Below are 26,348 nucleotides of genomic sequence, written 5' to 3'. Positions count from 1 at the left end.
CCAGAAGTTTTTTTGTTAGCAGAGGGATACCTGCTGATAGGGAGGATGTTATTTCAGTCTCTTCTTACATGTCTATAACTTGTCATATGTTTTCTTGAAAAGACAACACACAGAAAATTGCCAAAAACATTGTATTAACAAAGCAACATTAATTTCTGATGACCTTTTAACATAGCTGAGATTCAAAATTGTTTCATCAGCACCTCTGATTTTAGACTTGCAGGTAATAGCTTCAGTGCAATATAAATACGTACATAGCTTTGCACCAGCATCCCTAACTTCAGAACAGGAAACCAATGGCAAGACTGACGTGCAAGATGCTGTGTGAAACGAGAAGGCTTATTTTTAATGTGAAACAACTCCAAATGTTCTGATTTTCCTATATATACCTTTTTTCATGTAACTTTAGAATTGTTATGGAGATTTGTTTATTTATTTATTTTTAACCTTTATTCAGTGGTACATATAGAACTTCAGCTGAAATTGGTAAATATAGAAGTGTAAACACTAGCTTATGTCATATTTATGAATTATATGGATTATCCTTTATATTGGCTTTATAACCAACTTTTAAAATATTTTAAAATATTTTATTTCAGTTCTTGTTTACATTCATAATGCAGTTCTAGGCAGGTTCAAGAAGCTGGTTAACCTTTGAAATATATTACTTGCCTAGTGCTTAACAGAGATAGATGACGAAGAAGTGCATATTAAAGCCTCTCAAAACACATCAATCTTCAAGTAGCTTGGCTTCACGCAGCGCGCTGCTACCCAGGATGCACAAGGCATATCTACAGCCCATGGAAGCTCAATGCATCCAGCCTCCTGCTTTTGCAGATTCTCACTGGAAATGTCAATTGGACATTACCAACTGCCTTTAGTATCTCTTCAATAATTTAATATATTGTCTGACTCTGTGTGCTGAACTCATAACCTGTCACTTACTATTTTACTGACTTGATGGCTCTAGCTCGAGAATCTAAGTCCATGTTTGAAACCTACTTTTCACATTTTATAATATTTTCTGTTTGGTCACACAGGTAATTAAAAGTATAAGCTTCTAATGAGTAACATAAGTGTAAAAATGGATTTAGATCTTCTTACTGGTAGTCCTTGAATTACCTTGATCTAAATTTGAAAGTACAGTGTTCACAACTTTGACATTAAAATTATACATTTGGTGAATAATGTATGTACTTTTTGGAAAGTCAAATTAAAAATAAAATCAATTGGTTAGCATTAGAGCCTCACGTAACTCTTTGATGTCAGCCTTTTCTGGCACGCTATTAATAAAGGCCTGTGATAAAATGTTTAAAGAGGTCTTGGTACTTTACAGAATTATGCAAGCTGCATTTTCTTATACTGTTTTTAACTCTTTGTAAATGAGTCTGTGTGAGCTGCCTTGTATATTCATTCGAGTCCCAGAGAGACCTTGGAAGGAGTTTGCCCATACACTGCTGACCGTCAGCAGATTTTGTGTTTTTACTTGGGTACCTCTTAAAGAAATGCTGGCTGTGATAGCTTCTGTAGCAAATTTAAGATGTAAAACTGACTAAACTGTAAATAACATTACAAAAATGTGTAAAGTGACAAAAACCAATTTACAATGGTTTCTTACAGCAACAGAAAATATTTTTGTTGTTGTGGAAGCACACGTTTCCACTGTATATGTGGTTACCCCAATACTATGAAAAGGCATTATTAAAATTAGTTAACTTATTAAACCTAGGTTTAAATGATTTTTTTTTTCCTTTAATATCTAGGATGAAGATCGCACAGAGGAGGACAACAGCAGAGTTGAGCCTGTTGGACATGCAGACACTGGTTTGGAGAATGTTACCAATTTTTCCCTGGAGTAAGTTACTGGCAGAACACATTGTTTTAATGATGAGTCTTGAGACTGAACATAGACTAGCAAAAAACTCAGAATAATATAAGTGATACTGCTCTTAAGAAAGTGGGGCAATCTTTTTTAGGACATGTCATTTTGGTTTTAAACAATTTGCTTCGTGGACCTTTTTAAAGCAGATTTTAAACAGTTTAAAAAGCCTGTGTTAAAGATGAGCATTGGAAACTTGACATTTATAAGTGCTGATTCTACAGTAGATTTTCTGCCTCAAAGAAGATGTTTATTTGATGGAACTCTGAAAACTTGACAGAAGGATAGGGTCAGTGCTAGCACAAATAAATCAACAGGCAAGAATTACATAGGGGAAGACCTCAATACCAGTCACCCATCTACTGGGAAGATGTGCATGGGGACACGTAAGTTCTGTGGTCAAAACCCCCATACTGTGTGAATGAATCAAAATTGATTCTGTTTAGGATTGGGAAGCTCCTCCTTTAAAAAATCAGTAAAGGATATTTTTATTTCATCACAAGATACAGCAAGCTTGACCTTTTGCATGTCATTGCAAAGAGCTGATCCATACCTCACTATGGAATTAATGAGGAAATATCACTTCTACCCTTACATTAAACCTTTTAAATTGATTAAACTTAAATTTTAAATAAAAATAAATCTTCTGCTCCTATTATTTCTGAATTAAATTATGAATTAGGTGCTAAGGGTTTAAATGTTAGATAAAGATCATAGTGGCATCTATTAGGCAATACCTGCTGATTTTTACTTTGTTCCATTTACAAAATCTGTTGTGTTGTAAATTCCAAATGCTGCTTGCTAAGTAAAGTTTACAGAACTACTGTCAAATTTGATGCTTCTTGGTGTTGCTTTTAAGTAACTTACTGGATTTTCATCATATCCTACTTCATTCTTTTTTTTGTTTTGATCTCATACTTCTCTGTATGTTAGTTGAAGTACTTGGAACAAACTTATGAGAAAATCAGGGTGAGAAGCAGAATTTAAACAATCTCTCTTAGGAAGGGATCATTTCTTTTTGTTTTCCCTTTTACAGAGTTTAACGTTTGAATTTGGGATGGATTAAAAAAAAAAGTATAAGAAGACTCAGCACTGTGAGAGTGGTCAGGCACTGGAACAGGTTGCCCAGAGAAGCTGTGGATGCCCCCTCCCTGGAAGTGTTCAAGGCCAGGTTGGATGGGGCTTTGGGCAACCTGGTCTAGTGGAGGGTGTCCCTGCCCATGGCAGGGGGGTTGGAACTAGGTGATCTTTGGGGTCCCTTCCCACCCAAACCATTCTATGATTCTATGATAAATAAGTACCTAGACCATAAGTGTGTGTTTTGGAAAAAAGGAAGGTTACCGACTCAAGCAGTACAACAAGCTGAACAGTGTAGGTTGGTTATGAAAGCTGATTTCTTTTTTTTTTTTTGTTTAAGCTCTGTTTCCACTTTTGACAATTCCAGGTGAATCACATTGATTTTCACTTTTTCTTTTCCTCAGTTTTCTTTTAAGCTAATGGAAAGTCGGAAGAAAGTTGATCGTAGGGAGCTACAGGCATACCAATAGCACAAAATGCCTTTTAGAGTACCTTTTGGATGTGCAAGACATTGCTTGATTCCTGTGAGCTGCTTTGCACACTAGTTAATGAAAACTTAACCTTGACGTACAGTGGGAATGAAATTAAGTTAGCCTATGCAAAAACTGGGACAGGGAACATTGCCAAATGCTGTAATGCTGTCAGTCTTAAAACATTTGTCTAGGTCTGAAGATTAATACTTTTTTGGCTGGTGTCTCTCAGCTCTCCTGTTGTTGCAGTACTTCCTTGAGCTAAACAGTGGCAACAGGGATAGAGACCTTCCATTTGTGGTGTTTAAAAAACAGGCACGAATTGAAGCATGCCACAAATGCAAAGACTACCTTAAAAATATATTTTTAAAAATTAATGTGGAAGAAATATAAAACAAACTGTAATTCTGGATTTTTGGTAACTTCTAACAATATGTGATCTGGTTATTCTCAGACTCCATTAAGTGCTGCAAACTTTCGGGATGGGCCACCATATGATCAAGAGCTGTTTAAGGAAGTAGAAAAGCTTTTATTGCTATCATAGGGTATTGGTCCTGCTCTTTGCTCCATTTCTAGATTAAATTTGATTTGTATGCTTATGAGAAACAAGCTTCTCAAAGATCTGTATATATATATATGTGGTGCCAGGAAATATGGAAAAAGTATGTAATACTAGGGAGAGGCATAAGCCACAAATTTAGATTGTGGCTTTCGTTCAGATCTGTCACTTCCAGATTTACTGAGAGGTTTGGCCTTCATGTATTATTTTCTCATTTGTGTATTTATAACTATGGTTTATGGGCTATATTCCACCTTTCCAGATGTGGGTATGTTTAAAACACATCAGCAGATTTGGTCCAAATCTATTTCTAGAATCTTTGCATGTCTCTTTCTGAACTTGTACTTTCCTCTTTCACTTTTTCCCTCTCCACAGCAAAAAGTTTAATTGAAAACTAGATGCATAGTGGCTTCAGGAGGATGTCTGGTTGGTTTTGGATGTTATAGTTAAATCTTTGGAAGCCTTGCCTAGTAGGGAGATACAGATACAGCAAGCTTCCAATAAAAGATTGTGGTTTAAAAACAGAAGAATTTAACCAATTAAAATTAATAATTCTGATTTGATTAAGGGGTAGTTATGTAAAAGCTAATGTTAAGGTTTAGAGTGGGCTTTCCGTAAGATGCCCAAATAAAGCATGCTAGTGCTATCATCTGCTTTTAGGCTTTTGAGGAAAAATTGTATGTGGTATTTAAGGTATTTCTGCTCAATGGTCCAAACAGTTCACTTGAACTTTAGAATGAGGAAGAAACAATACGCATGCGATGATGATACCTATTCTTATGTAGCAAACTAAGTTTACAAAAAAATTATTTTTGTTTGCTTTATTAATTGAACTATTTTTGATGATTGATCTTTCATGCCATCAGATTAATCTTCAGGTACGTAGAGTTCAACAATGCTTTCATCACCATGCCTTGATTTCTGGAATGGTTTTGTTTTTCTGTGTATGTTTGTGTGAGTTTTTGGTTCCTTCACGGTACATGTTCATATTCCTTCATTCGTCATTGTCTCACAGTGATATGGTAAAGCTCGTAGAAGTCTCCAACGACGGCGGGCCTTTGGGAATCCATGTAGTGCCTTTCAGTGCCCGAGGCGGAAGGTAATGTATCGTGTAGGATTTTAATTGTATCATAATTTGCTGTGTTTTATCTTAGTTGTGTTAATTCTTGTATTGTGTGCCTTTTGCCTTCTGTAGAATATTGTGTGTTTTTCAAAAGACAGTCTCAGTGTTTAAGAAAGGAAGAAATGCAAGTTTACTGACTCCGTACTTGGAACGGACACTATAATGGAAAGGCTCTGCTTAAAAGGAGTTACAACTGCGAGGTTTTAGTAGAGGTTCTGTCATAATCGCATAGGAAATTGAATTATAAGGATGTCTCCTTCTGGACTCTTAAAAATTATAATCTGCTGCTTTAATTCAGGTGGATATTTATGCAACGTTTCCTTGCTGACTGTTTAGAGCCACAAGTTCCCAAATAACAGCAGGAGTCTAAACTAGAGGCATCCTATGCCTGCGCTTGATAAGAGTAGAAGAGAAAACAATCGTCATGCTTTCGATATTTAGCGTTGTCCCATCTGCTGGGGTTAAAATGAAGTAGCAAAACGAATTGAAACTTTCTGGTTTTGGGGAAGGTGAACCTGTTTTAGTTATATGACAAGCTGGAACTACTGAAGTTGGAATGATTACCAAAAAAAAAAAAGTAAAGTAATTTATATTAAAGATATCATTTGGGGGATTATATTAGTAAGCAGAATGCATCATCTCTAATGCTTACTTTGTTAAAGTAGAGTTTTAGCATTTAGGGTCATTAACACAGTCTCAGAAAAATAGCTTAACTTTTGTAGTAATTAGTAGTGGATTTGAAGCTTTTAAGTATGTTGAAAAAATTATAGTTCTTCAGGATTATAAGCACATTTTATTTCGGTGATGCATGTTCTAAGTATATACTTTATTTTCTATCTTTAAGGAAAAGGGGAACAAATATGTTTTTAAAAAAGTAATTTTTGATTACACATGAAGGGGTATTATGTTCTCACATGTCAGTCGACCCAGCAGCAATTTCAGCTTAGTAATTAAGAACAAAACTAACTTGATATATATCTCAAAAATTTATATCAACCTCTTTTCAGAGATAAATGTATTTTTCCTTCTATACCAAATACTTTCACAAGATTTTAAACACAGCGTAAGATCTTTATTTGCAGTTGTCACTTTAAACCCAGTGCTTTCATTGCTGTACTGACATGTATTATAAGAAATTTTTTTTTTTTTTATTTAAGGTTACTTTTTCTGAGGACTACAAGTATTAAGAACAAACTTCTGTAATGTGGCAAATTCTTCTATTCATGATCTGAAATTTAGTAAATTCAGTGTGAGGATGGAAAGGGCATGAGTGAATGGTACTTCAAACATAAGCTCCTAAGTAAAGCCCCTAAAGTTGGAAATGGTGGAAATGTTCACACAGTTATCTGGGATTTAGACAGTGTGAGGGCAAGAAAAAGACCTGTTTAAGAATATTGGCTGCCTACTAAGTCCTTGTTAATAAAATTGATGTTAGAAATGTGTATTTTGACATTTTGAATAAGAATTTTAATTCAAATAAAATCCAATTCCAAGCTGTTAATGTGGTTGTCAAGTCTGAGGTGAAGCTTAAACTGTTTATGCAGAATGATAGTATGTAAAATGAAAAAGCCGTAAACTCATTTTTTTAAAGGACACTAGCTAAGTTAAGAGCTATGAAGGACTTTTAACTCTTTTTTTTTTTCCTGAGTTTGGGTTTATATTGTAAATGTTTATTACAAGAAAGCCAATTTAAAATATAGATGTTTAAAATAAAATTCTGTTACAAGGGAAATAATCTTTATATCAACATTTATCTACTTTTCTTCCTAATACTAGAACTCCTCTCAATGAAAAGTGGATGGGACGTGCAATTGCTCTCTTGAGTTTTTTTGACCTCCCCCAAAATAATCTGCTGGAGAGGGGAGGTACTTAGGTCCATGTCTAGAAAGCATGGAGGAGGAGAGTTGGAGAGGACCTTGGATATTTCCAAAATATTTCTCCTATGCTTTCTGCATTGTAGGGGCAAAAAAGTAGAGTTCATTGCCTGCTGTTGATGATAAGCACTCCTGTCGTACCGCTGCTTTATTGTCAGCTGTGCCCACACCTCTACCTGCTTTTAGTGAGAACAAAGACATTTTCTCCAGCTGCCTGCAGCCTCCAGTGTGGGCAGGAGCACTCGGTGGGGGTTTTTGGTTTCTTTTTTTATTTCTCCTCCCCCCCACGCCCTTTATTCTTCTGGTCCCCCAGCTCTTTTGAGCAGATAAGATACACTTGGTTCTACTTTTGCTGGATTCAGAGGGAGAGCAGATGCTTGGCAAGGATCCTCTTCTGCCTACTTTTTTCTCACTGTAGCACATGGCTGCTCTTTGTTCCTCCACTGCCTGCAGAGCACACTGCTCCATGCTACAGTGAACTAACTTGAGCAGGGGAGCTGCTCAGTAGAAACCTAAATATACAAAACCAAGCACAGGACTCAGTAAAGACTTTGAGGGAAGTCCAACAGGAAAAGATCTGATGTATTGTATAGCTTAGTCTGTTGGCCCACTGTTGGTTTATATTTGCTTGGTGTTCAATTCCAGTTATGCTGTGTTTTCAATTATTTTTTTTCCAGTTCCTTTCTTTCGCTTTTGAAAATGTTACTTAATAGGCAATGGTTATTAAATCAATAGTTTTAAAAAGTATAAAAACATACTAAAACAATTCTCCCTTTTTTCCCCTATGCAATAAACAGGAGCCTTCTCCCACCAAAAAATCCCCTCTCCCCCGAAGCAAACACCCCAAACCTCTAAAAATTATATGCCGTAACTATGTCCTTTATTTATATAGAAGAAATATTTGACTTATTCACGGTCTTTTGAGGGTTTAAGTTTGGAGTAATAATCTGTCTTCAATATTGGCTTTTGATCTTGAACAAAATCTGGAAAGATCTCTGCCTTGGCTATATAGATGCTAATAATTATTTCTGTTCCTAGTAAAACTGAGACTTTTTTAAAATGAAAAAACCAGCAAAAATCAACCAACAAACCAAAAAACAACACTCCCCTCCCCAAAAAAACCCAACCCCTCTCTAAATCTCTGGAAGAAGTGCTATCGATGTGTACAGATGTGGTCAAAATTTCTTCTATGGATATGTTTCCTTACTATCCTTCTGTTTTTCCCTCTAGAAGTTCATCAGTCCTTTATTGGCCTTTTTGATCATATGCTTTTGATAAGAGTTTGTTCATCTTCTCAAATGGGAGGAGGGGTATACATATTCATCATGTTGTGAAGTTTTTCAAGATAAAAGTTTTGTTTGCAAAACCTGCTTGCACATTTTTGCAATTGTATAAATGGAGTGCTAAGCAGAATAGGAGGCATGAAAATTAAAGCAGAAAGAAGGACAGAATAGAAAGTGAACAAGAAAGTGTTTAGATAAAGAATAAAGAGGAAACGAATGAGAGGAAAGCATAAAAGGAAAGAAAATTCTAAATCTGTGCATAATTGCCTTTAGCACCAATCCTTCCTTCTTATTAGGTGCTCAGAGAGGAGAGCAAGCACTCAGTCCCTTAAGGATAGCATTTGAACAATCCTGGCTGATGGGGCATATTATGTTGATGCATAACTGGGCTTGCATTGAGTTCTCCTCCACAAATTTAATAGTAATTATAGCATAATTTACTGTTATATGGCCTGTTCTACTCTTAAGAGTCTTTGAAAGCTTCTCAAGCTCTATGCTCTTCTGAAATCCTGCCACGTCTGTCTTTGGAAGGAAGTTCAACTGACATAAGGAATATATGAGATAACATCAGAAATCTCGGTGAATAACGATATGGAAGTTATAGTCCCATAGTCCCAAGACTACTGTGAAGTCTACTTAGTAAAACAGAACAGAAAAGGATTTGAATCCTCATCTGAAGACCCCATAAGGCACATCCATTAATAAGTATCAGACACATTACTTTGATGCAGAGCAGTGAGTATGTCGGGCTCTGCCAGCTGTTCTTCCTATTGAGGCACGCCACAAAATCCATGCTAAACTGTACAGCTAAAACCTGGCAGCTAAAAATCCTTAATCTGTGATTTTATGTTATATATCCTACATGTCTTAAAATATTAAGGAAGTCTCAAAAGAATGGAAAAAATAAGAGACCAAATTTTATTGCTTTTTGTCAGTTTAAATGACAAATTTAACAGATTTTATTAAAAAAATGAAAAGCCTCAAATGAAGGTAGACATTGATGTATACACGATCCCCAAACTAGAATTTCTTTATACGTTTTTCTGTTTTGTAGTTCTTTTTTTTTTTCTTTTTTTGCTTTTAGTGGAATTGCCTTTCATTTTCTAGAGTTTATAAATCACTTCATCTTTCACTGTAAAAGTTTTATTCTTTTACTCAAGATACAAAGAAAACTAAAGTAACTTCTAATGGCCATTGTCTATACTGAAGTCCTTAACGCTGCCTTCAAGGTGCCTCTCTGACAATTGTATTCTCTTTGATCATCTAGTAGGTATGTGTTATCTGCATCTCCATTTATTTCCGTCTTGCATTTCCAACCTTTTAAGTCTCAAAGGTAGCCATGGTTTTCAAAAACATATGCATTGGGAAAAGATTCCCTGTGGTGTGAATGTACCATTCCCTCACTCTTTTAGCTGAATTCAAGGCTTTCTTTGTCTGATCTCATCCTTTTAAAAGTTATATAAACTTAATTTGAAGTATTATTCAAGCTAAAAAGCTGCAGAGTAGTTACCAAAGGTTGGATATTGGTTCCGGACTTCAGGCGTGAAGGCTGATAAGGTTATTTTAATGCCTCCGCAGTAGCACTGTGACGTCAGTGTTGCACAAAGGAGTTTATTTCCAATTTAGCATTGATCAGCCACGATAATTTAACTTCAACAAATGAGCTGATTTGCCTACTCTGACCTCTGAATCTCAGGAAATTTATACTGTGCTTATGTTCCCGTAGAACTTCTCAAAGGTCTTCCATTGCATGAAACCGCTACACATCTACTTTTCAATCAATCCTTATTTTTGCCCCTTAATCTAGTTTTTGCCTTTTCATGTTAGTGACTTTACATAGACATCTAAATTGGTTATTTTCTGTTCTGTCTGATTTGATTATATTACAGTTAGCTTGCAGGTAATAGGTAAATAACTTCAGTGTGTACGTACAATGGGCGGTGATGGCCAAATCATATGCTAGATGCTCAGTGAAATATTTTTATTACTCTCATAGTATTTACACTGTCAGTTTTTATTAAGACAAATTATCATCATTTCCATACAGCTGGATGGCATGTGGGGAGTTCACAATTTCAAAGAACTACCCATACTAACTCAGGCAATTTAGATGTCAATAAAACATTTGCTGCTTATTTCTAGTTTTATCATTGGTTGTAATTTATACTGAGAACTGAAATGTTAACACATGTAGCTGAGTTTATTTTAATTGTATAATTAGAGTAATGAACCTTGTGGAACTACAGTGGTGCAAATGCTAATATAATCTAAGCTGTTTACATTCCCAATTAGGTATTTAAAACAAATACAAAGATTGAGCTCTGTGCTTTGATACTATTTCCCTTCTGTCCCCATATCAGCTAACATCAGTCTAAAACAGTGCAGGTACCAAATTTCCATTTATAATTATTGTTTCTACAGGGTTACAAACTTTCAGAGTGTTTTGCAGAGTTTCACGCAATATTTAATCGCATTCTTGAAGTTATAGTTTAAGACGTTTATACTGGAAGAACTGATGTTAGAAAACATATTGACTTACTTTAACTGGACAAGATTAAGCAAATTCAAATGCACCCGTATATATGTATGCTACATGGTTGTGTTTAAACAAATATATATATATACTGACTTTTCTATTTTATACTAGATTAGTTTACAGGCTTTCAAAATGTATATGTTTTCTTAATGTAGGAAACGTAATATTGAAACTGTAGTAGAGCTACATCTCCACTTATCAGGATTAATGGTGATGGCATAGAGCAGGGAAAAAAAATCCAATTAGTTTTTAGGTTATTGCATATTTGCAATATCAGGTCTACTCTGTTTATCTCCAGTTACTGCAACAACAAACATGAATTCCCATAATACCTCTTTTAGAGTCATATTCTTACATCTAGCCATAATATGCTGAAGAAATACTGTAGGAAATTGATAGGCTTTTGTTACTAAAGTTTTCAGGAACATACATTTTCTGCAAGTTTTAGGAGAGTTTACTCTGCTATGTAGAACTGCATTCAGGAAATTGTTTCTGGAACTGTGTCTAAAGGGATCTTTGCCCTATATGGTTATATTAAAAAAAAAAAAAAAAATTAAAAAGGCACCATGAGGATCCTGGTTTCAAATTTGACTCAGGCTGTTCATCCAGCCTTGAATCTGTTCTCAGTGACTTTAGCTTTTTATGCCTTGGTTAACCCAGCTCTAACATTTGTTGAAAAGCAAAATCCTCATGAGCACCATATGTTGTGTGTGAGATGAGCAGTCTTGCATTAGTAGAACTTGTAGCCTTTGTTTAATGAGATTATTTGCAATTTTGACTAATAGCTAATTTATGTGTTACATTATTTTACCGTTGGTTGGGATCAGTAATATTTTTACTAGATTTGTGAGCTTAGGTGAAGTAAATTTAAGAAATTACAAACTGCATAAAGATGCATCTTGCATTAATAATTGCATATAACTTCAGAATGTGAAACAGTAGAAGGGAGTTTTTCAAGAAAAATGCTATGCAAAAACCATTGATAGAGAAATTACTTGGTAATCACAAGTACATGGAGACATTGGGATGAAATAATCGTATTATTTTGTATAATATATTATCATAGTATTAACTTGGTATGTTGTACTTTGTGTAGAATATGTTTTGATATTTACTATATTGATATTTTGATTTTTTTTTATATTTAACCGTATAAACAAACACCTGTTGCAGTTCCTGTCTATGCTCTCGTGCAAGCATTGCATGCACATCCACATTCTGAATTGCAAACAGGAAACCACCTAGAGTATCTAGATAATACTTCCTAGATCATATCCTAAAAAGTGTTTCACTAGCTTGTTGATCAGGGAAAAAAAAACCAAAACCAAAAAAACGGGAATAATTGTTTTTGCTTTGGGAAAAAAGCAAAACTGTTTTTTTTCCTTTCATTTTTATTGAGAGATACTGGGTTGTTGGAAAGAATCTACAAAAGATGGAACTTTCCAAACACAAAGAAGGGACGGGGGGATACACGCTACTATACGTTGTGTTTTTCAAGATTTTTTTTTTCCTGAAATGCGTGTCTTCTAGAGGAATGATACTTTAGCTTTATGGAATCTTTCAGGTCCTTGTGCTCACCAGTGTTATTGCAAAGAGACAGATTGCTAATTGCAGCAGCTGAGCTGAAGTCAAGCCCAATCACAGCTAGCATCAGTGACTGCACCCAAGGGGTCCATCAGGAACCAAATGAGGGTGGAGAAGGTTTGCCTCTGATGGGGACCCCCCCCCCACAGGTCAAAGGTGCAGTACGTTAAGTGTTTGCAAAATATTCCCCATCAGTTGGAAACAGAGTAGTGTCAGTTGAATGTTAATGTCTGACTCAAACTTCATTTGATGCTTTGTGTTATCAAAATGCTTTATGTTGTGTTTCTGCTCACAGTCTATTTACATGCGTAGATCCTTTCAACATCATATCTTAATGTCTCTAGGTGGTTCCAAAATGGAAATACTACTTGGATGGTTTCTCTTACTCTTTCATCTGCCTTGTAGGAGAAAACGTATGACTGTTCTATAAAATAAATCTTATTTGCATATGTTGATGATAAATTCATAAATGAAGAATTTAAAGTGGAAGAAATAAGTTAAAGTTAATTTTGTTTTTCTGACCCATTTGATGAAGTGCTCAAGTGCATATATAACTTTTGAGCGCATGAGGAGTCCTTTAAAGCATCACTGACTGCTCGTTTACTTTGAGGTATGTGTGAACTGAAGTGCCATGATCACTGAAAGTTCTGTGCTAAAAGACATATGTGGTCTTGGAATTCCTGCCACGCAACCAAGTATTTTTCACGCCATGCCTTGAAACAACTTCTGAAAAAGTAGTGCTGTTGACCACTGATATATCCTGTGGGATTTCAATGTAAAGCTGATCTTCTTTAAAAAAATCAAATGCAGTGTCGATGCAAGAATAATCCTGAAGATTGAATCCTTCTTCAAACCTAGAGTTCAGGTATAGAAACATCATTGACTTTTCACACTATCCTGCCTGTACCTCAGAAATCCACTCTTCAGGATCCATTTCATAATTTCAGGTTGATAATTTCATAATTTCAGGTTGCTAATTTCATAATTTCATTTTCTCTCTAAGAATGTCCTAAGGCCACACTGTAGGTAAGCACTAGACAGAGGTGACCAACTTGTTGCACAGAGGCTATCAAATAGTAATGGTCTTCAGTCATTACTGAACCAATTAATTTAAGATAATATATTGAATTAAAAATGGCATTTAAGTTTTTTCCTCTGCTGTTTAGTGAAAAAAGTGAAGGTTTAAAAAGAAAAGCTTTTGGTTCGCATGAAATTCCTGAATTCTCTGTCCATCCCTTCATTATAGGCTGCTTATGACATGATATGACCCCACGTTTCACTTGCACAGAAGCAGTAGCGATGGCTGTGGTAGTCTCTGCTAATTCAGAAATTCTAATTTTAAGTTGAACCTGTTCAACTTCAGTTAACTAGCAGAAAAGATGTCGGCTGTCAGATGTGCGGTGCTTCTTGGAGCTTTTTCTGCTCAGAAATATAGGCCTTTTGCAAGAATGGATGTGCTGTCATCACACTGCCTCTTCGTTCTTATTTTTAAATGACGTGCTTGATTCACCCAGGGTCTTTGTTTCATGGATAAGGGATAATAACTCGGGTAATGCTTATAAATTATTTGAAACTATGGTATCCTACTTCAAGGTAAAGATGGTTTAAAATGTAGTTTCTGTAGTGATTATGATAAAATATTAAATCAGTAGGATTGTCTATGCTAGAAATTGTTCGAACAGTAATCATTTGTAATCTTAATGTTCCAGAACCCTGGGGCTGCTGGTAAAGCGATTGGAGAAAGGTGGAAAAGCTGAACAAGAAAACCTTTTTCGTGAGAATGATTGTATTGTCAGGATTAACGATGGAGACCTTCGGAATAGGAGATTTGAACAGTAAGTATACTTACTGCATGTTAACATTGCATTATTAAATCTTTTAACACTGCACCTTGTGGTAGTTTGAGGAAATAAAGTATTTAAGAAAAAAATGTCTAAGCTTGCCTTTCTAATAGATACGCTGAGAGACATTAGTGGTTTTTAATTAGCCAAACTACAAAAAATTCAGGATAATTATTGTCATTAGAGTATATGCACTTTTTTTTGCACTTTATGGATTTTTTTTTTTTCTTCTTGCGTTGGTAAACTGTTTATTGTGCAAATCCCATGTGACTTTTGGTCTTACACTTGCAATGCATCATGTTCAATATCTGTGGACAGCATGGAGACTTTATTTTTAACATTTTTAAAATATTTGTGGTTTTTCATATGTGAGAACTAAAGGTACTATATGCGGAAACTTCCTGGAGAAGTTTGAGAGATCACAAATATTTGCTCAGTGAAAGCCTGGACTTGGTAGAATCCCGAAATGGTGAATCAGAAAGACTTTTGGAAGTGAAATCAGCTTGTAGGTCACACACAGATAATTAAAAGAGAAAGCAGAAGAGGGGTACGCAGAAAACGAGTGATTTCAAAGATGATACTGTCACTCTGAAAACCCTAACATGTTGAGGGCCAAAGGAATATAATTTATTCCGATTGTCCTATACTTAATATACATTTGAAATGTGTTTTTTATTTCTTTGACTCTAACCTGGATTGGAACATGACCCTGTACCATATGGTGGAAAGCAGCTTGTCTCAGCTCGTTCTAAGGTTCTGAATCACAATTTGTTACGTCTATGAAAAGACTTGTTGACTTTGTGTACTTTGGATCATGACCCAGAGCCCGATGTCCATCTGTGCAGGATTAAGCATTTTTTTCCTATTTCTTAAAATGTTCTGAAAAACTACTAACTTAGAAAAAGTAAAGCGTAAACTAGACTTTTTGCAAGACTGCATGTACTCTCAGCAAATTATGGAAATACATATTCTTTGTATAATGTGTAATTTTCATTCTAATAATTCTGTTGTCACTGTGATTACTGCATCTGAAGAAGCAATTATCAAGGTTCAAGACAAAAGGACATTGCAGTCCTGCAATAGAACTGTCTGCATTTCAAGACTGTGGTTAAGATATTTGCTTTTCCGAGTGCAATATTTGGTATTTTAGTTGTTAAGCATATTTAACCATTGTGTTACCCTAAGGCAATAAAGCTTAGCAAAAAGCAGACCAAGTAGACTAGTGAACAGATTCAAGTTTTATGGTTTACGCTTGAGTGCAAGGTGTCTGTCAGCTCATGTTGCTTAATTAACATCAGTAATTATGCTTATAATGTCTTGTAGTCTGCCAGTCCTAATTTGCTAATTTTCTGTTCATTTTGAAACCTAGAGCACAGCATATGTTTCGCCAAGCCATGCGTACGCCGTTCATTTGGTTCCACGTGGTCCCTGCGGCAAATAAAGAGCAGTATGAACAGTTGTCCCAAAGCGAGAAGAACACGTACTACTCCAGCCGGTTCAGCCCCGATTCCCAGTATGCTGACGGCAAAAGTATTAACAATTCTGGACTTCACACATTACAAAGAATGTCTCGAGCGGGTAACCAGTCTGATCAGACAGACTCCTACTCGCAGCTACCTCATAGTGTGAATTCATCAGGGAAACCACCCTCGGGCCTGGTACCATCACCTCAGAAAGTTCTCACCTCCACTGCAAACAGTGGGTATAACACCAAAAAGATAGGGAAGAGGCTCAGTATACAACTGAGAAAAGGTAAGGCAGTAGCACGCTCCTCATATAGCATGAGATACATGTGCGTAGTGTATGTACATGTGTCCAACGACGTTGGATTGGGCAGGACAGCTTGCAGTAGCATGGGGGATGCGATGGGTTGAATTTTGAAGCCAAGGGGCTGAGTTGTCCCTGACAGCACGACCAGGGTCCAGCTGTGCATTCGCATCCTGCAGTGTGTTTGCAAAAGGCTGTTTTGCAGAGTTAGCTTTGCTGTTCTTTTGTTGGCTTTAACATTGTTTTCTGTCTCTCAACTAATAGAGAAGTGCAGTAAGTGCTACAGATTCAGAGAGGTTGTGGAGGCCCCATCCCTGGAAGTGTTTAAGGCCAGGTTGGATGAGGCTTTGGGCAATGTGATCTAGTAGAGGGTGTCCCTGCCCATGGCAGGGGCGTTGGAACTAGATGGTCTTTAAGGTCCCTTCCAACACAAACCATTCTATGATTCTATGAAATTCTGTTGGTGAAGATCAAGGGAGTGGTGAACTATTTAACAGAAGTAAATTAGCTAAAATGGCCTACATTCTGTGCTTTAGAGATATCATGACTTTTCAAATTGAATAGCTGTGGTTTTGCTGTTAAATTTTAAGAGTGAGCTGGATCCAGTTGGTAAATTGGACTTTCTTATTTCCAGCTAAAGCTTTTCTTTATTCTGCTGGGATGTGAAAGTCTTTGTTTAAACGGTTGAGATGTAATGTGATATTTCCTATTTTGGACTTTATGCTAATGTAGTTTGAATGAGGGTGAGAGACTGTTTAAGGGCAGAGAAGAAAGCAGTGCATGCTTATCTCAACATCTGTGTTATATGTGCACATGTAGATGCATTGGTACATCCGCGGAATTGTTATGATGTGTTAAATGTACTAAGTGAGAAAGTTTGGTATTTTTGTGTAGTTACTATCCAGATGCTTTTAAGATAGTTTGCATTATAATAAAATGACATTTAGATGCAAGCATTTCTTAGCTCTTGGGAAATGCTTTTTTTAAAAAGGATTATACATGCTGTAAGCTTTACGGTATTAAAATGAGCATGTTGAAGATTAGACATAATTTGATCTCTAGGAGCAAGAATAGGGTTTACATTACACAGCAAAAAGTTTACTCTGTGAACTCAAAGAACATTCCCTTTAGGATATTGTGTGGGCTTAGTGTTAATAATTCTTATTAATGAATCCTTTTATTGAAAAGTATCAAAGACAGTGCACTGAATGGCAGAGATTTTACAGTTTCACAGGTACCAGGCTACTTGTCACATTATCATTATGCTTTCCTTTCTGTGAACTTCACATGAACCACCAGATTGCTTCTTTCTGGTTGCTGAATTTCAAGCTCTACAAACTTGCATGACATAAGGTTGAGTTGACAGTTTGCTTCTGTTGTTGATGCTCCTTCAAGAAATTCTTCAGGCCATGAGCTCAAATCAGCCTGTTTGGAAAAACTTATTGTTATTGGCTGAGTAAGGAATCACTGTGCTTATAAATATGCTCTCAGTCACTACGGTGATTTTTACCTATTTATTTATGTCTGTGGAAACCTGTAGAAATATCACTTGGACATTGCATAGAAGAATTCTTAGCCAGGAGTGGAAATGCACATTTCATATAATTTAAAAGCACCAACAAAAGAATATAGAATATAGGAATACAGTATTTTTGCACAAACAAACGTGATGTTACAGCTGCTCATAAGATCTGAGAATATAATGTTGATATGTTATGGATGCTTTGACTGCGATGTGAGGTTGCATTTTGGTCATCTTGCACTGGATACTGTTTCATAAATACTCTTCTCACTTCTATAATGTAGTTTAGCCTTGCTGGCCCCAATATATTAGATGGTATTGGAGTGAAGGAGAGTTACCTGTTGTTGGAGAGCGATCTATAAGATACTTTAACATCTAGTTCACAACAGAGAAGTTTGTTGGCTCTTACGCTAGTAAAAGCTTTGAAATTTATATCTAGAATGTATTTCAAAAGTTTAGAGGGGATATTTGTTCCTAACAGTTTGCTTATGTGAGAATACTACTTATGAAGAAACGACATCTAGCTCAGATTATAGACAGACAAAAACTATTTAGTGTAGTGAATTTTACACGTGGTGATATTAAAAAAAAAGTCCATAAGGAAGGGTACCTTTTTACCTTTGCTGTCTTTCATTTGTTAATATCCCTTGTGAAAGGGGGCATGCTGCCCATTTCGGCTTTCATTTGATCACTCTGAGAACATACATGTGGAGCAACAAATGAAGGAAAACACTTAAGGATGCTCCCAAGTACTTTGTTATAAATATGAGTGCAGGGGTGTTGATTGTCTTTGATTATTTCTAATGAAGGATGTTGCAATAATACAGGCTTTATAGATATTTAACAAAGGCACTTTCTTTGTAGCTAACAGACAGCAGTTATTTCACTGATTACCATCATTAGATTGTGGGTGCATTAAGGCATACAAGCATGTAAGGCTTCATCTTGAAATTCACTTTTGATTTAACCTGCGCATTCTGGTTAATGATTTAGTACAGGAGAATTGACTCCTCAATACAGACAGACCTTCTTTATTACAGCTGTGTTTCTATATATTGCATGAGCTTTATTATATAAAAAGACATGGTAAGAAAACCCTACAGTATGTGCTTCTGTAATTATGATTTCTTAATATTTATTGCTGTTTTGGCATTTTAAAATAACCTGAACTTTCATAGGATTTAGCTGTTTAATAAAGTCAGAAGAGAAGGTCAGTCATATGTTTCAGTCAATGCAGAATGTTTGTTGGCTTTTCTAAATGAAAATGGATATCTGTTTATCTTTCCTTAAAGGTCAGGGCCTGAACTTTTAGCATATAGATGTAGGGGTTATTGCTGATATTCTAATGCCATTAAGGCTGTATAACAGTCTAGCTTAATAGCGCACCCAAATTAAGATAGTACAAGAGATGACAGTGTGAGCCTGTGTTTATATATATTTTGGTGTAAGCTGATACACAGTAAGCATAAATAAGTAAAAATGGTTCTTTGCAGCTCATATAGAGAGAAAATAAGACCACTGATGTAACACCCAGAGTATTAGGACAAATGTTGACCTCATATACAACAGGACAATTCCAGAGTGTTTTTTTCTTTGGCTGCAAGAGTTTGAGCCAATGCAATTGAGAGAAATTTAGTCCAGCACTTACATATAATAAATAACCAATTATACACCAAATGATTCTCAGGCTTAATCTTTGAGCATTGAGTAACTCGCAGTGGTTAGCCTGATACTCACTAAAGGATTCAAAAGAGTGCTTTTCATTTGGACATTGTATTACTCAGATATCATATATACTGCTTTTTATATCACTGTACTAAGACAAGCCTGAAGTAGTCAGTCTTTAAATTAGCTTCATTTTATTTGATTGCCCTTAAGTAAGGGCCTTAATACTCATTGCATCGGATCATTTCTATCTGTAACTACATATTTGTCTAGCTAAATTGAATATATAATTCTTTAGCTAAAATGTCAAAACTGATCTCTTGTTTTCTTAGTTGGTCCTAGTTCCACCAAATATTTTGCTTTTTTTTTTTGTTTGGAGTATTCAGTGAATCAGGACTTTAGTCCACATCTCCCTGCTTCCAGAGAGTGACCTATCTACCGGCCATGGGAGTTAGGATCATCTCTTCCTTTTTGGCCCAAAGAATGTTTCTCTCTTGCAAAATAGCAGAGCTTCCATAGAAAGAAACGAGTGACACAACCGCAGGATACCTTACAGCAGGAAAGCTGTAGGAATGGCCAAGTCTGTCACAGAAAGGGTGTAGCAGCCATGTTCTAGGACATGGCGAGTCCTGAGAGGAAATTATTTCAGCTTCTTGTTGCAGTACAACGGAGGACAATGGTTGAACTGTAGATGTGAGGAGGAATACGAGACTCTTTGCTGTTCAGAGTGTCTTGTTGGATTCCTGTTTGTCTTGCCAGCCCTTCTGTGGTTAATAATGCTCCATTTTACATACAGAGCCAAGCTTAAACACTGCAAGTCCCACCAGGTGAGTGGGCATTCAGCGTTACCATGCGGTGACACTCAGCCATGCCACACCCGAGTTCCTTTCTGCAAGTCATTAGAGACACAAATAAGATGCCATGGATAGTTTGGAAGTACTCTAATTTAAAATGGTACCGTATTTGCTATGGAATAAAGCACATATATGTGGATGATTACTTGTTTTACTTGGGTTTATAGAGGAGAGCATACAAGATAGGACCCTGAACTTGTCTGTCAGATATCCTGCATCGTGTATCTGAAGTGTACAGATTTACATGCATTTTTCATCATACTCTCCTGTTTTCCCACACAGTTTCTTGAGCCAGACTTTGAACTGACATTTTAAATTTTTATTTAAAATTTCTTATGAAGTGATATATTCTTTTAGACTGATTTTAGAATTCCTGTTCAGATGTAGTAGGGGTGTTTTGCGCTTTTGAAATGAAGCATGTAGATTCCTAAATTACTTAAATGACCTTGAGAAATGTGATTCAAAAGTGAAGCAAATCATTTTGGACATTATTAGCCACTGAAGAAAGGTAAACTGCATCAAGTTTCATATTTCCATTTTTCAAAACCACTTCTGATCACTATTTATTAGCAGGCTGTAGCAAAAAGGGATGAATGTCTCTATTAGGTTGATCAAAGATTTCCTTGAAAGGTCTGAGCTTTGCGTGGAGAAAAAAAAGTTGTTCCATATCACTCAACTACACAAAAATGGGCATGCAATTAATTTGTCTTGATTGTGCATGTGGCTGCAGAAACTTTATAGACAGCTGAGCAGTCAGCCTTCTAGGCAGTCGTTTGCACATACAGTTACCCTGACTACACATACACAAATTCTGAAAATACGGGCCTTAAACTAGGAGCAGTAAAATAATTTTTCAGGAAGTATCTAAAGTGATGTTGGTTAGTTTAGTGAAGCCCCTGACAATGAGGAGAGCATATTTGCTGTTCAGCTCTCGCATGAGGTCCAGTCCTTAATAAAAACTGCTTTCTAGCATAAAACAGTAGGGTAATTATTTCAGCAGTCATCCATCCATCTATGGATCTCAAGAAAGAGTCTACTGTGAAAAAGCAGGAACTTGAAATGCTTGGAAGGAGAGTATCTGCTCTGATGATTGTCAGAGAGTGTTAGGCCCTTCTGCTTAGTTTTATTGTAATGTTATTTCGGTCTTTATTCTGGATCATTTTATAATCTAATACTTTCATTAACTGTGGTGCTTTATTTTTTAATTTTTGTGACTTTGTGTCACAAACTGTTTCTGTGTGTAACCATGCTGCATTATTGTTTTAGGAAAGGGAGGGTGTGTTCTCTGTCTTTCATGAAGAATCTGTACTTTTCCTTAACAATCCTTTATTCCATCTGAGGACTGTTCACCCACATGGATTTTCCATATTTAGATTGTTCTGAAATGTTCTCTGCTTCTCTTGCATAAGTACTACTGAGTGTGGTGCCCAATTGTCTGGTTATCAAACATTTTCCATTGTTTCAGAAGTGAGATTTCTTTTTTTTTTTTTTTTTTTTAATTTAGGGAAATCTGTACTGAAGTACCTGAGAACTTATCTGCATTTTCTTAAATTAGAGGAGGAAGAAAGGCATGATTTACTTCTAGCTCTGCTTGCAGTCCTGAAAAGGAAGATAGTTAACTAAGAGAAGTATCCTAAGAAGTTGACATTGTAGTCCTTCAGATGTTCCTTATTGGGTCTCTGAACTAATGTCCTTTTGAGAGTGACATGAAAGTATTGGAAGCAGTGCAGAGGTGATGCTTGCTTTTTTGTCTCGTGTTCAGGCAGTGTTTCTACCCAGCAGCACATTTTGCTGCTGAGAATTTAGACCTGCAGTTGGTGCTGGATGAGGAGTGCACAACTTTTCATACAGCAGAGCCTTAGAAAGCCAGAAACGTTGTGCCAGACACGCTCTTCCCACAATCAAGGAGGTAATCCTAGCATCAGTGAGAAATTAATCACTTCTTCACGGGGAGATAACAGAAAGTCTAGCCACCTTTAGTAAGATTTAATAAATGTTTTAACATCCTGTCAGTTTACGATCAGGCTGATTCCAAAGATGATGATGATGATGTTCATTTTGAATATATACTTAATTAAATTACATGAAAGTCCCCCTTCCCCCCTCCACCTTAATGCTACTAGAACTTTTTGCCTTCAAAACAGCAACTAAAGCATCAAATCTGCCCCTCTTCTGTTCGTACAACCTAGTTCTTTTACTATTGTAAGTGCCCCTTTTATTCCCCTAAAACTAGTTTGTCTTCAGCTCAAAGCTGGCTGAGCTCTTGAGGGTAATGTGACCTTTGAAGGCGTGTTCAGCATCACATTCAAGAGAAAAGGGGAGCTCTAACTTGTCGAGAGAGCTGCTGATTTATCAAAGAAGCCTAAGAATTTGAATTACACAAATTAGTGGGTAATTTTTAAATGTTATTATCACTTGGTGTAATTTGATCGTTGTCAGAGATGACAGTTATAGAGGGAGGAAGACGTTTTCTGCCCTCTCTCTTTTTAAAATCTGTAAGAGATTAAGTTGAACATAGCTCAAATAAGCTAGACCTTGCAAAGTAAAGCTCCTAGCTTTGAGTAGAATGACTCCTGTGTTTTCAAAAAGATGGAAATTCCTTCTGTTTTGTACTCTTGTTCTGGTTCTGCCTGTATGTTTGTCCTGTTTCTCCTATATTATTAGTATAAATCAGAGATATCAGAGGAGCTTTTACAGTGTGTTTGCACAGTTCCCTCATTATTATAATGCAGTTTTACACCCTAAGAACTGAAAAATATTTAGCAGCAGGGAGATATTAGGATGGACAGGACAACTGAAATGCACAGAGTAGAGATAATTGTCAGTTATGTGTATAAAAATGTAAAAAAAAAAAAATTAAAATCAAGCTAGTCACAGAAGTTATATTTATTTTTGGCCTTCATCGAATGTATCCATTTATTTCCCAATCTTGTGAACTTCTAATTTATATACAATAAGCGTAGGAGTTTATGAAGCTGTATTATACAGCTAAGGGCGGCTCTAGTGCACAAATAGTAAAATGGAGCAGTGAAAAAGAAAGAGGAAAATGACACCCAAAAGCTGCCTGATTCTAAGCTGTACAGAGCAGCATAGCAAAGCGTAGCCCCGTCGAGGCCCCCTCTTTCCGCAGAAACAAGTAATTAGAATTTTCTTCTGCTAATATCTGGGCTCAGTGTGGATTTGTGGCGTTCTGCCTGCTTTGGTAAAGGCTTTCTGGAGATTTGACAGCAGAAAATGCCACAGTCCAAATTTATATCCTGTGTGCATTTGTAATGTGAACATTTCAACTTCTGTTTTTTCCGTGGGGGTTTAAAGTGGAGTGTGTGAACCAGACATCTGTAATGACGCTGTAATCAGGCTATGGGGATTAAGCTTATTAATAATGAAATATTGTCCTGGGCATGCAGTCATGTTCTGATAATACTTTAGACATTTTAGCAGACAAAACCTGTACTCAAAGAGCAGTATTCAACACAGATCCTTTAAATAAGAAAAATATAAATTCCATAAAAAGCTGAGATATGTCTTAAAAGAATTTACGCCTACACAGATCATCTTCACATGTTGCAAGGAGTTAAGGACCTCTAGGAACGTTTGAAGCATCATTAAAATTGTGAGGTCTCCAAAGTAAAATATGGATGTTATGAGATCTAATATTTTTTTCATCTCTGTGTAATAGCACTGATAAATTTTATATCAGCCTGAAAATGGATGAAGACTTCCAAATTCAAATGTCAGTTTTTCAGCTCTCTTGAATGCTGCAGACATAAGGAAGGAAGGTTGTCTCATGATAGTTAGCCTAGGGGAATTGATCCAAATTTCCTGAACAATACGAGCCGTATGCGCTTGCTGTGGATGCATGAAGACTTACATACTTTGAAAACGAAGACTTTAAAAGGCTATATCCCTCCCAGCCCTGTCACCTGTGTCAGCTTACTTTTTAACATGATTACCATCTTGATAATAAAATGCATTGTACTAAATTTTAATCAAATGTAATTGTGCAGATCACAGAAATCTCCATGTAGGCTAATGTTAACTATATTGGACCCTTGCTTTCTTTTCACATGTGTGGGTATTAACCTGCTCAGTAAAAAAGTAGACTTAGCAAATGAACGTGGGGAACAGTAAGACAGAAATAATTCAGGCTTTAACATCAAATGGTTCTATAGTTGGGTATCTTTCACACAAGTTGTGTTCAGCTTCCCAGGGCTCAAAGCTGAGGACTGTTGCATAAAAGTTCAGCTTCTATCTCCACAATTTTATTTAAAGGGGTGTGTTGTACAACTTTTAGGGACCGTATCTAATATTGCCAAGTCCTAACTGCAGGTTGTCTTAGTAGGTCAGATTAAATGTAGATTGGACATGCGTACGCCTAGCTCGTGAACTTGAACTGTAGACATATCTTGACAGCCTCTGAGATGTTTCAGATGGAAGTTGTAGATGCTGACACTATGACGGGGTCCTCTCTGCTGAATGGCTGTCTCCATTCCATGCTAGATTAAGTATCCTGAATAGACTTGATGTGCAGTGTTGGGAGGGGGGGTTTCAATGTGGAGTTTCAAAGGTTGTTGATAACACTAGTCAGATTGCATCAAAGAGTGGATCATGAATGAGCTTTCTGCACAGTAGGAAAGGCTTCTGTTTGTCCTCTTGGCTTGCCAAACCCAGAGCTGGTGGGGTCCTAAAGTATGCTTCAATGACCAATTGTGGGCATAATTTCTTTGAAATACAAGCAAGCCTCATTTGCTGTACTGACTGGACCCCCTCTCTGAAGTTCTCCAGGTCATCTTAAATGTCTCTGTTTTGCTTCAGCCGGTCTTAGCCAAGTGTAGTCAGTGACCTGGACGCACAGCAGGACCTCAGAAGTGGCCGCCTGGCTCTGCTCCCTGCCTGCATGGCAGAAGTGGGGGTGGGACCCAGCGAGAGCCGAGATGAAGCCCCAAGGTGGAGGAGCAGTTGGCAAAAAACAGCCCGAGGTCCCTGGGAGCAGAAATGAGACCACTGAGCTCCAGTTCTGTCTGTCACCTGCCGGCGTCCATAAGTGACCTGACAAACCCCCGTGGCCAGCAGCGTCTGCCGACTGACGTTGCTGAAAGAGTTGCAAAAGAGAAAAAAAGGATCATTGACAAGATCCAGATTAACAAGGGGGAAAGCAGTGATAGGATATCAGATATGCTTTGTTCTGATTCCTTGTCACTCAGCTCATCTGAAATAGAAAGTTGGAAATATGGCAATGACTTGGAAATCGTCAGAACAGCAAGTTGTAAGGAGGGCCTGCTGAGCCACCTGTGCCAAGACTCAGTGCTTCAGCTACAGCGTTCCTATATATGCCTTTTTTTTCTTTTTTTTGCCATGCAGTAATTCTTACATCTTATATATGTATTTTCATGGATTGTATCAGTGAGGTATACATGCGTTCTGGTGGGTAAAAATAATACATCCTATAAAATGTGCATTTTAACAAGTAATATTCTACATTCTTTATACAGGTACAGAAGGCTTGGGGTTTAGCATTACTTCAAGAGATGTCCCAATTGGTGGCTCTGCTCCAATTTATGTGAAAAACATCCTTCCGAGAGGTGCAGCTATTCAAGATGGAAGACTAAAAGCTGGAGACCGACTAATTGAGGTGATGAAGTCTTACATGTTTGTCTGTGTTTCGGCATGAGCCCACGCACTCATTCACTTCCAAAGGCTCTTAGTAATTTACATTATAGGAAAATGTTTCCCCCTTCTTTTTTTTCCTTTTTTTTTTTTTAATTCTTTGTTTTTTCAGGTAACAGATCAAGGGCTGTGCATTTTCAGGATATAACTGTTTCAAGAGCTGGACCCAGACATGCTATGCAAACATGAGTTTAGATCTCCTTATGTGAATATAGTCTTGCATTGTTGTTTAGGAATACGTTGAAGTAAAGTGAGTGTTATCTAATAAGAGGCATTAAGTCAGCATGGAGTGACGGACCAGAAATTATTGGAGATGTTGACAAGTGTGGAAGCCAATACCCTGGCAAGGTTCAGTGAATTAACTTAAAGGCGCAATGTAAGAGGAGGCTAGTGCTACAGAGAATCAAGGCCACTTCCCTCCCAAAGGGAGGATGTCCTCGAGGGAATTAAATTTCTCTTAGGCACACAGCAGAGATCTTCCTGCAAATCTAGCTGGAGTGATAGAAGATGTTACCACCCACAGCTCTTCATTACCGTCCCTAAACCAAACGACACTGGCGGTATAGCTGAGACTGTAACCGCCTCTCAGTGCTCTAACTTCACTTTACTGCAAAATTGGGAAAGTCAGCTTGAATTGTTGCTGGAGG

At 36.8% G+C, this 26,348-nt stretch overlaps 1 protein-coding gene across 16 annotated transcripts in view; it reads left to right on the top strand.

The window, feature by feature from the left end:
* Positions 1-26,348, top strand: part of PARD3 (par-3 family cell polarity regulator) — a 459,995-nt gene that overhangs the window by 231,854 nt on the left and 201,793 nt on the right. For all 16 annotated transcript variants that reach the window (XM_054816599.1, XM_054816601.1, XM_054816589.1 and 13 more), the window contains 5 exons: positions 1,764-1,855; positions 5,001-5,084; positions 14,095-14,220; positions 15,596-15,978; positions 25,527-25,666. In XM_054816599.1, the coding sequence (XP_054672574.1) occupies positions 1,764-1,855; positions 5,001-5,084; positions 14,095-14,220; positions 15,596-15,978; positions 25,527-25,666 (825 nt within the window). The remainder of the gene's footprint in view (positions 1-1,763; positions 1,856-5,000; positions 5,085-14,094; positions 14,221-15,595; positions 15,979-25,526; positions 25,667-26,348) is intronic.

This window comes from Grus americana, chromosome 2 (genome assembly GCF_028858705.1).
Source record: "Grus americana isolate bGruAme1 chromosome 2, bGruAme1.mat, whole genome shotgun sequence".
Taxonomy (NCBI): Eukaryota; Metazoa; Chordata; class Aves; order Gruiformes; family Gruidae; genus Grus; species Grus americana.
The sequence above is the reverse complement of the archived record's forward strand: the minus strand, read 5'-3'. Positions and strand labels throughout refer to the sequence as shown.